This window comes from Psittacula echo, assembly GCF_963264785.1.
Source record: "Psittacula echo genome assembly, chromosome: 1".
NCBI classification, from domain to species: domain Eukaryota; kingdom Metazoa; phylum Chordata; class Aves; order Psittaciformes; family Psittacidae; genus Psittacula; species Psittacula echo.
This window is the reverse complement of record NC_137735.1, coordinates 44,409,829-44,421,893: the sequence shown is the minus strand read 5'-3', so window position 1 is coordinate 44,421,893 and position 12,065 is coordinate 44,409,829. Positions and strand designations below refer to the sequence as shown.

Here is a 12,065-nt window from a genome sequence, read left to right as displayed (position 1 = left end):
CTGGCCACTCGGGAGGAATATAAGGCTGCTGCTAGAGGATGTAGGAAGGCAGCTAGGATGGCTAAGGCCTCCTTAGAATTAAATCTGGCAAGAGGGGTCAAGGACAGCAGAAAGAGCTTTTTCAAATACATAGCTGATAAAACTAACACCAGAGGCAAGGTAGGCCCACTGGTGAATGGGATGGGTGCCCTGGTGACAGAAGATACAGAGATGGCAGAGTTATTGAATGCCGCCTTTGTCTCTGTCTACTCTGCCGGAGGCAGTCCTGAAGAGCCCTGTACCCCTGTGACCTCAGATGAAGTCAGGTCACTGGAGCAGTTTGCCTTAGTCGATGAGGAATGGGTTAGAGACCAGTTGAGCAATCTGGACATCCATAAATCCATGGGCCCAGATGGGATGCACCTGCGGGTGCTGAGGGAACTGGCGGAAGTCATTGCTAGACCACTCTCCATCATCTTTACCAAGTCTTGGGAAACAGGAGAGGTGCCCGAGGAATGGAGGAAAGCAAATGTCACTGCAGTCTTCAAAAAGGGCAAGAAGGAGGACCCGGGTAACTATAGACCGGTCAGCCTCACCTCCATCCCTTGGAAACCGATGGAACACCTTATCCTTGGTGCCATCTTAAGGCATGTCAAGGATAAGAGGGTTATGAGGGGCAGTCAACATGGCTTTACCAAGGGGAAGTCATGCTTGATCAACTTCATAGCCTTTTATGAGGAAATAACACGGTGGATGGATGATGGCAGAGCGGTGGATGTGGTCTACCTTGACTTCAGCAAAGCATTTGACACAGTCTCCCACAGCATCCTCATAGCTAAATTGAGGAAGTATGGTCTGGATGATCAGGTAGTGAGGTGGACTGCGAACTGGCTGAAGGAGAGAAGCCAGAGAGTTGTAGTCTATCGGGTGGAGTCTAGTTGGAGGCCTGTATCTAGTGGAGTGCCTCAAGGGTCCGTACTGGGACCAGTATTATTTAATATATTCATCAACGATTTAGATGAGGGAATTGAGTGTACTGTCAGCAAGTTTGCTGATGACACTAAGCTGGGAGGAGTGGCTGACATGCCAGAAGGCTGTGCTGCCATCCAGCGGGACCTGGACAGGCTGGAGAGTTGGGCAGGGAATAACTTGATGAAATATAACAAGGGCAAGTGTAGAGTCCTGCATCTGGGCAGGAACAACCCCAGGTTCCAGTATAGGTTGGGGAACGACCTGTTAGAGAGTCGTGTAGGGGAGAGGGACCTGGGGGTCCTAGTGGACGGCAGGATGACCATGAGCCAACACTGTGCCCTTGTGGCCAAGAAGGCCAATGGCATCCTGGGGTGTATTAGAAGGGGGGTGGTCAGTAGGTCGAGAGAGGTCCTCCTTCCCCTCTACTCTGCCCTGGTGAGACCACATCTGGAATATTGTGTCCAGTTCTGGGCCCCTCAGTTCAAGAAGGACAGGGACCTGCTGGAGAGAGTCCAGTGCAGGGCAACTAAGATGATTAAGGGAGTGGAGCATCTCCCTTATGAGGAAAGGCTGAGGGAGCTGGGTCTCTATAGTTTGGAGAAGAGGAGACTGAGGGGTGACCTTATTAGTGTATATAAATATATAAAGGGGGAGTGTCAGGAGGATGGAGCCAGGCTCTTCTCAGTGGCAAACAATGATAGGACAAGGGGTAATGGGTACAAACTGGAACACAAGAGGTTCCACTTAAACTTGAGAAGAAACTTCTTCTCAGTGAGGGTGACGGAACACTGGAACAGGCTGCCCAGGGGGGTTGTGGAGTCTCCTTCTCTGGAGACATTCAAAACGCGCCTGGACACATTCCTGTGTAACCTCATCTAGGTGTTCCTGCTCTGGCAAGGGGTTTGGACTAGATGATCTTTTGAGGTCCCTTCCAATCTCTAGCATACTTTGATACTGTGATACTGTTTTCTCATTGACCAACACCCCTAAGTCCTTCTCTGCAGGACTGCTCTGAATCTCTTCTCTGCCCAACCTGTAGCTGTGCCTGGGATTGTTCCAACCCAGGTGTAGGACCTTGCACTTGGCATCATTAAACTTCATAAGGTTGGCATCAGCCCACCTCACAAGTGTGTCAAGGTCCCTCTGGATGGCATTCCTTCCCTCCAGCGTATCAACCAAACCACACAGCTTGGTGTCATCAGCAAACTTGCTCTCAATCCCACTGTCCATGTCACCGACAAAGATGTTGAAGAAGACAGGTCCCAACATCGATCACTGAGGGACACCACTCGTTACTGGTCTCCAGCTGGACATTGAGGAATTGACCACAACTCTTTGTGTGCGGCCATCCAGCCAGTTTTTTATCCACCGAGTGGTCCACCCATCAAACTGATGTCTCTCCAATTTAGAGACAAGGATGTCATGTGGGACAGTGTCAAACACTTTGCACAAGTCTAGGTAGATGACATCCCCTGTCCATCAGTTCTGTAGCCCCATCATAGAAGGCCACCAAATTGGTCAGGCAGGATTTCCCTTTAGTGAAGCCATGCTGGCTGTCACCAAGCACCTTGTTGTTTTTCATATGCCTTAGAACGCCTTCCAGGAGAATCTGCTCCAAGATTTTGCCAGGCACAGAGGTGAGACTGACTGGTCTGTAATTCCCCGGGTCATCCATTTTCACCTTCTAGAAAATTGGGGTTATATTTCCTTCTTTCCAGTTATCGGGAACTTCACCTGACTGCCATGATTTTTCAAATATGATGGACAAATACATTGAAATTCTTTTAGAGTGCTTTAAAAACAAACCAAAACAAACCCTTCAAGTAACCACCCAACTTTAATAGAAATCATGTGGATATGTTGCATTTATCTTTGACCAGAGGTGATGAAGATGATGATAATTTTGACAGCCCACCCTTCTGGAAGCATATATACCCTGATTAGTACCTACCTCTGAAAAGAGAGTGGTCTAAAAGGTTAACTTCCTTAGCAAGTTCTTCCAATATCAAGCCACATCTGACTTGCCAATACAGGATTTGGGAACTATAACATTAAATGAGTTAGGCTCAGCAAGTCAAGAGAAAGCAGTCAAGTCAGAGAAGAATTTATATGGGAAAAAATGTTCACTTAGACTGCATGGAGCTACATAATTCCACCACTTTATCTTCATTGCAGACTACCTTGTCTGACATTTACACTGTGCTATGGATTATTATTTTTTTAACTGTAATTCTGTACTAGACTGTTACAAAGCCATGAAAAAAAATTATATTCAGATGCCAGAAGTGTTAAAACTAAAAAAAAAAAAAAAAAAAAATACCAAAACCCAAAACCTGGTGATTTTTGATTTGTTACAACACTTAATTTTTTTAAAAAAATCTTTCTCATTGCTTGAAACAGCTTTTTTTATAAACAGCACTATTTTTGCTTTTTCTGGAGGGTAATATTCATTTCTCTTGCCTTGAGATACAGATGCAAGAAATTTATGATTTCTAATCCAAAATACATCAATAAAAATTGGAGTGTTCCTGCCACTATTTCCAACCTTCAATTGATTAACTTCAACTTTATATTAGGTATGGTGACTATATGGACACATACGAGACAATAAAATGAAATCCAAGAGCCTGATTGCACTCACTGCACAGAAAGATTGAAGAGATGTAAAATTTAAGATGCACTAAAGAATGGAATTTCATGCGAACATAAATTAACTTCAGGAGTCTCTCTTGTTTCCTACAACAAATATATTATTTTTCATAGTCCCTTAATATGATTAAATTTAAAATGCAGGCAGGCACTATTATTTATGACAGGTCTGCAGATTTCAGAATTTTGGCTGTACTGTGGGCACAACTAAGAAAAATTCTCCTAAAACTGAGAACGCTTCCAAGACTACACTAATGCTTGCCTTTGGTGGGTTGACAGGGGCATGAGGAATGGGGGTTGAGGTCAGTTCTTCACATGCTGTATTTCCCATTCCTTCCTCCTCATGAGGAGGACTCCACACTTTTCCCGTGCTCCAGTGTGGGGTCCCTCCCTCAGGACACAGCCCTCCACAACTTCTCCAATGTGGATGTTTCCCGCAGGCTGCAATTCTTCATGAACTGCTCCAGAGTGGGTCTAGTAGTTCCCCCAGGAACAGACTGCTCCAGCGTGAGTCCCCTGCAGAGTCCTACCAGCAAATCTCCTGCAGTGTGGGCTCCTCTCTCCATAGGGTCACAGGTCTTGCCAGAAGACTGCTTCAGTGCAGCCTTACAATGGGGTCAGAGCTTCCTTTGGGCATCCTCCTTCTTCTGTTTGGGTTTCTCCATAGGCTGCAGGCGGGTATTTGCCCCACCATGGACCTCCATGGGCTGCAGAGGACAGCCTGCATCACCATGGCCTTCTCTAAGGGCTGCAGTGTAATCTCTGCTCCAGCACCTAGAGAACCTCCTCCCCTCATTCTTCATTGACCTTGATGCCTGCAGTGCTGCTTCTCTCACATATTGGCCAGTGGCGAGTCCATCTTGGAGCTGTCTGGCATTGGCTTTATCAGAGAACTGGGAAGTATCTAGTAGCTTCTCACAGAAGCCACCCCTTCTTGCCACACAAACCAAATATGCTCCCATTTAGCCCCGGGGAAGCTCAAAGACCTAACATTCTTCCCCCACCACCACCTTTTCCCCCTCAATAATCGCACTCCAAGAAAGTTTATGGGCTCAGTGTTCTCTCAGTGGCAGGGACATTGCTCACATTATGAATCAATACCTTCTAGATAAGTGTATTCAAGACAAGGTCTTTTTGTTTCTTTTCTCCTACTACAGCTGTTCCAATTTTTTTTAGAAATACTGGTAGCTATCATATATACAAAGGACAGAAAACAGCAAGAGTCTGATCCCACCTTGCAAAACAATCTTGATTTTTCAAGCTTTTATGTTTGACAAGAACAAAAAACATTAATTGGTCTAAAACTCGGAGGATGAAAAACAAAGTGTCAAGTTTTCAACAATCAAAGATAATGCTCTGAAAAACAACACATTTCTTTTGAGCATACTGCTCTGAGTTTTTAATTTGAACTGAGAGAACTGAGTCACACACTTTGTTTCTTTTCAGTACATATGCAGGCTAAAATCTTCCTCCAGCAGACGAAGGCATAGATTTACAAATACTGAGATTATACAGGAGCTAGGTTCTTAACTGCAAAGCTGTATATATTCTGTGTTTTGCAAAGGTGATTTGCTGTTTCCTTTTGTCATAGGAAAAAGAGACAAACGTTCTCAGCTGAAGCTTCTGCTACTGAGAAGGCTTCACAAGAAACAGGCATAGCTTATCTTTTTTTTCCCCCTCTGTTCAAACTGACTAAAAAGCGATTTCTGAGGGCAACAGGTTAGTTCATTGTGTCTCTTGTCAAAACACACAATAACAAACCATATAGCACTAACAATGAATTTTTTTTACATTATTCTGTAGGTTGAATACTTTGATGTTTCTATAACAAATGTCAGCCAAGCCACAAAGCACCATGTTTGGGTTTTAAGGCTGGTTGATCTGTTTCAGTGCAAGAATTTATTTCTCTTAAACTATGTCTAACACAAAGAAACAAAAGAAAGTGGTATAGTATACGTCTAGCAGCTGAACAGAGAAGAACTGTTTCTTTATACAAACTTGGAAATTACTGAAAATATATTTGATACTGACCTTCAGCACTAGTACTTTTGTCTTGCTTCTCTAATTAAAAAAGCATGATTCACTGATAATTAGATAGTGGATTTGCAGTGGTGAAAGTGTTCAACTATTTCCCAGTAGTAAAGTGAGGGCTATGGCAACAAAGTCATTCTTTTAAACAAGTCATTTATTATTATTTGAAATTATACCTATATTTGCATGCAGCCTCTGGTTCTGGAAATTGCTACTAAAACTTTACAAGCTAACTGTATGCAAATAATAACTCCAGCCTAACACCTTAGCTATTATAGATTCACTTGTAAATACTTCTTAACACTGCCATGTGACTTAAAATGTAGGGTAACAATCAACAGTGGCACCTAAGAAATCTTATTTTTCCTGAATTTTTAAGTGGCTGCCTGGTGTAACCATTAATATAGCTCAGCTATGATTAGCCTTCTCAGACATGGTCTTCTATATTATCTAGTAAATCAAAGTACGTTTGCCATAACAACCAGACTCTTTAACAGAAAAAAAAAAAAAAAAAAGAAAAAGACTCTTCAATAAAACACCAAATCTACCCTTCCAGGTAGATTAAACCTAGTGCTGTCATGTCTACCAGAGCAGCCATTACTGGTTTAGACCTGTAGTTAGTTAAAACTTGCCATTTAGAGACTACCATGAATTCTTTTTCAAGAAAGACCACTTTCTTGAAATGCAGAAGACCACCTCTACATTTTTCTAGCCCCAACTTGTATAAAGCAGTAATATCTGTTTAGCACTATAGAAGTGATTTAAAATATCATTTTAATTGCTTTCAAGGTCTATAATACATCTATACAGTTGGACTTTATGATAGCGTGCTGTGGATAATAAACCAGCTCACACTCAAAGCAACCTATAGCGTTCTAACCCCCTAAGGTATATCCCAAAGCACTCTACTCAAGTTTCTGAATAATCAATACAGAATTTCTGAATAATTCATCTTTTCAAAAATTTTTGAATGAAGTTTTCTACCTCAGAGACTCACATAAATTGTCAAAAGTGAAAGCATTCCAAGACATAATATTCCATGTGTGTAAGTCCTGACAAAGACAACTGAATAGCTACTGTGCTACTGGAAACAAACCTTACCTGAGATAATTCATTAGTGTCCACAAGTCCATTGTTGTCTGAATCAAAATAATGAAACATTTGATCTACAAGAAGTTTCTTTAAAGCCATTTTCTCATCAACGATTTCATCTTCTGATGGTGTAATATATCTCCGACTTTGTAGATCCAGTAACATATTTTTCACTTGGGCGTATTCAGTAGGTTTACATTTATCCCCTGGAAAGAGAATACACAATACAACATTATTTTGGATTTCTTTTCTTATTAAGAAAAAATTTAAAGTTAATTTAAAGTTAAATTAAGAAAAAAATAGAGGTAAGGAATTTGTTCTGTAGTAGTTTGATCAATACCATTTCCTTGTTTGGTCTTCAGAATAAGGCCAAAAAAATATTGCACTTCTAGATAGTTTCTGTAGACAAAATTATCTGTGTATGGAAACTAAAGAAAATTTTAACAGTTTACAAGCCTGTACTTTTTCATTTAGATCCTTCTGGAAAGGTACATCTGAAGATTTTTAAAGATTTTACCTTTCATAAAGCATTTCATATACACTTTCATAACATCATTTTACCTATACTCCTGGCATGAAGGCAAAAAGACAAATTTCATATACACTTTCATATACACATTTCATATACACATACACACACTTTCATACTGCAACGTAATATATGCAGCAAAACCTGTTAATATGATACAAAATAATACCTAAGGAATGTATTTCATCACAGGATTTGGCTTCAGAAAGTAGGAATTAAACTTGAGGACTCATAAGCTAGGTCTAACTTTCCATTTACTGGACATACCAAACTTATTTGCACAAGTAAATGTGGGATTGCCATAAGAAAAGTGATATTTTTTTTACAAGATCTAGCTTATTCTTTTCATTATGAAGTCTTCCATAAAGCAGAAATTGCTACAGCCAATATCTCACATGTACTGATTACAGTCACTACTCAGTCTAAGCCAAAGCACCACATAGTGTACACCTGCTATTCTCTTCTATCAGTTGCTCAACATTTTAAGTTGAACAGAGAACAGAGAAACTGTTCAGAAGTTTTTGCTTTTATCATAATAACCTTGGTTTTTCAAAAGGGTTTTGATGAAATATGTAAATGTGGACCGGCAAAAATACTTTGTTATTTGTTACAAATATATATTTACAGTTAGCTATTACCTAAGTTAACTTCAAGTAATGAATTCAAGGATAGAGCAATACCCTGATTTGCAAAGAAAGCTACATTCAGGTTTGGGTTTTTTTAGATGCTATAATAAAGATACTAATATTAATGAGGAGCAATTATTTACCTCTATTCTTTATTATTTTCTTGTATTTAATGGCATATGCATTATGGTGACTGCACCACTATGCACACCTCTATCATCACAATTTCATATGGTAGAGAGAGAAAGAGTAATTCCTAAATACTTCTCACTATCCTAGTGACACTCAGACCTGGAAGAGAAGGATTCCTAAGATAGAAGTTAAATCGCGGAAGTAGACAAAATATTTTTAGGAATCAAACCCACTCTGGCTTTTTTTTTTTTCCCTTCTAAAAGACACTACCTGTTATGTGGCTGTCTGACAGCCTGAGCTATACATACTATTTGCATATTTGTCCTTACCTGCAAGCATGGAGATTGAGGACATACCATTTGTAAGAGCTGAGTTCTACATGACTGCTTTTCAGGAGTCTAATGCAAAACTACTCAGTAAGAAAACGTGTTTATCCCTTAGCTATTCTGGAGCTGCAGTGAACAAACCTTTTCATCTGAAAGGCTGCAGGCTCCAGGTCCTGGGGAAGGAAGAGAGCATTTAACTTTAACATAGGCTAATTCATTTGGGTGAACTCCAAAAGACTGGGCCAGGAAAACAAGTACCATCCTTGTCTTCCCTAGATAACTTTTCTGGCTGTGGTAGCCTCAGGGAAAGACAGTTTGGTTTTACTCTGGTGCAGCTGAAGTCTAACATAATTTTACCTATACTCCTGGCATGAAGGCAAAAAGACAAATCCTATTTCTTCTATAGTATACTGCTCAGACCTAGCTACCATGTCCAGATTTTATGCCTTGTAAATTATTTTTAATTAAACAGTTCTCATTCTGCAATTCCAAAAATGCAAAGAGCTGTTTCTACTTTACAGATACAAAAGTAAAGCTGTTTATTTCTCAATAATAGCTGTTAAATCCCAGATTTGATGCAGTATTTTTGATGAATCACTACATGTCTTGAGTTACAAAACAAAGCCAAAAATGAACAAAAAAGTTACACTGACAATTCTTTTTTTTTGGTCCTTGAGACACAGGGCAATGTCTCTTACTTTAATAATCAATCAAGAATTGGATAGAGATTCACCTCTGCAAAGACAATAATGCTAATGTTCATTAGAATATTAAAGATCATTTATTAAATGTGGACAACTTGCATGGGTCACACAAAGAACTCTGCATGAGATACTATATATACAAAGTAGTGTAAATTTAGAGAAAAAATATTTGCATGTCACATGATCATGACCATTGTCATAATTAGCTGCTTTTCCTATTTCTAACTTAGAATAGTTTGCAGAAAAAGGTTTTAAAGGAAGTTCAGTTGCAGTCCAATAAAGACATTTCAATGCACTTTAGACAAGACTTCTACTTGACATCTAAAGCTTAAGGAATGATGAAATAATGTATTCTTTCACAATACCTATTCAGAGAGAAAGAATACAGACATTTTCTACAGCATTTCTTTTTTGTACATTTCCCATTGCATAACACAAACTTCTGAAACTAGCATAATAGTCGTATAAGAGCACTTTTATATTACATGTTTATAAGTGACTTTTGCATTTTTCCAGAAGGGAAAAATATTTGTACTGGTTTTTTTAATATATGACATAAATGCTGTCTAATACAAAGTTATCTGAGATTGTTATTGCCACAACTTTGACTACTTGCATAAAAACTTTATTTACTAATTAAGAACAGAAAACTGTTAACAGTCACACTCTCCACCTCGTGCAGCTACCACACCAGTGTCATCAAAATATCTTAAGTTACATGGTATTAATGTGTGTGTATATATATATATATATATATATATATATATATATGGTTTATATTACTTCATCAACAGAAGAACATAACTTCCTGAGAACATTTTGCTAAAATCTATTACAGGTGTTCTACACTAAGATAACTTTGCATTTTTATTTATCCTGTTCGCATGAAGTCCTTTGGAAATATTTTTAACCTGAAAAGTAGCTCAAACTTATCAGTATGTTATATTAATTACTAACAGAAAATACTAATCTCTTTAATATTAATGACAATAGAATTAAGGGTAGATGATGTTATTTAATAATCTGAAAAGCAGCTTTTTTATTGACACTGAAACATAAATAACAATGGCACTCAAAACCAGCTGCAAGTAAGCTGCATATGGTTCACAAAACAATTTCGTATCTCTACAACCCATCTTCAGCAGATGCTTATTTTATACTCAACAATGTTAAAGCCTACCCTCTTTATGAGGTTATTTGTACCATCTCTGTGAAATAACAGCCGTAATCTGCTTTCAGTGTGTACCTGCTCACCCTGCAGATGAACCTCACTGAATCACAGTTCCAACCATAATAGTCCATTGGCTTCTAGTGTGTGGGTTTTATGTTTGCTAGAGCCCACTGTGATTCTTCAGGTGCTTCACTAACTTGTTTGAAAGCTAGTCCACATGATGAAAATACTGTTAACACCTTTCAAAAAAAAATCTCTGTTGGCTGTCGTTTATGGTTTGAAACAGATGTTATTTTGTTTCTCACTTTTCTCATTAGGTTAGTCTGACCCATAGAAAAGACAGCTTTATCAACTGTAGCTTCACACTCCCTGTAACCACACTCTGCCACAGGTCTCAAATATGGAAGTAGTATTCCTCTATCTTTTTATCTGGAAAGGATGTCAAGGCCATTCTGCATGAGCACATGGTTTGTATATAAGGGTCAGGAGAACAATACTCAGGCATTTAATCACATCGGTAGCACTCTACTGCATCTTTAAATAACTTCATTAAAAATAAAATATTAAAAATAAATGCTTTGTTTTCTGTTGCCCTAGAGCTTGGGGGGGGGGGGTGTTAGGTATTGTTTATGACAGATCATAACAAGTAATGCAAAAATAACCTACATCCATCACTGAAGGCAGCTTTTACACCAAAGACTCCATAGTCTTGAATATAAAGACAAACATGGCCAGTGGATGCAACCGACAGATAAGGGGATGACAAGGAAACACAATGTATGCACAGTTTCATTACGAAATCATCCTCTAATCTCATTTCCATGACTGTCTTTCACTGTAGTATTTAAGGAAATGTTAAGGAAATGTAAAGCAGATGTTTAAATCACAAGAATGAGGCTCTGCTTACAGGAGACCTTCCCCAGGCTGGAGTAGCAGCACATTAAAAAACTTAGTCACTTTATTTATGTTCTAATTTAGAAAGCATTACTTGTGAAATTGTTGTCTCAATGACACACAAATGGTAAATGGGGACTAAGTACAAAAACATTTATAGCGAGGAAAAGTAATTTATGCTTGACATAATTGAGAAAAACAAACTACCGGGAATATATTACTTCTGAAAAGACCTACTAAATTCTATATAATTATCTACATATGTAAGAGCAACCTACACATTGTGCATAATTTACATAACCTTTTCTCCATTTATGAACTAGGATCACTACACAAATAAACAGTTCATTTCTGAAAAAAAAAAAAAAAAAAAAAAGCAGAAAGCAAGAATAGCAAATCTTGTGTTTTCTTGTGGTTTTTTTGTTTGTTTAGATTTTTTTTTGGTTGGTTGTTTTTTGTTTTTTTCATTCATGGACTGGACCTATTCTACTACATAAAACATTTTGTCAAAAAGAACCAACAAAGCAAAACAATCAATCAAACAGAAAACCCTCCCAAACTCTGCTGTGATTTATTTTACAAGTTTTCTGACATCATCTGCACAATCCTAGAACATGTGCACCTAAAAGTGCCAAAACAAACACACTAAAATTGAAGTGCAGTTCTCTGGTCCTATATCTTGTAATATAGTGATAGTCCTAAGGCTTACATACTCCAAGATCAAAAATAGTTGAAAACTAGAAACACTTGGCTGTTTTCTTCTATTTGGTACAACAGCTTTGCAGCTATATCTCTGTTACCTAGGAAACAGCTGAAAGTTAGATTTTCAGTGCTATTGTCCTTCTAAACAGTATTAAATAGATGCTGTTTGCCTATAATAAAGAAAAAAGTTGTATTTGACAATTTAAGTCTTACTTAATTTGCAAGAAAAAGATAGATATCAAAACTAACCTGTTATTT

General features: G+C 38.5%; 1 protein-coding gene across 1 annotated transcript in view; it reads right to left on the bottom strand.

The window, feature by feature from the left end:
- Positions 1-12,065, bottom strand: part of FSTL5 (follistatin like 5) — a gene marked incomplete at both ends in the record, with an annotated part of 323,640 nt that overhangs the window by 167,496 nt on the left and 144,079 nt on the right. Inside the window, one exon of the mRNA XM_080617101.1 lies at positions 6,733-6,929. Coding sequence (XP_080473227.1) covers positions 6,733-6,929 — 197 coding nt within the window. The remainder of the gene's footprint in view (positions 1-6,732; positions 6,930-12,065) is intronic.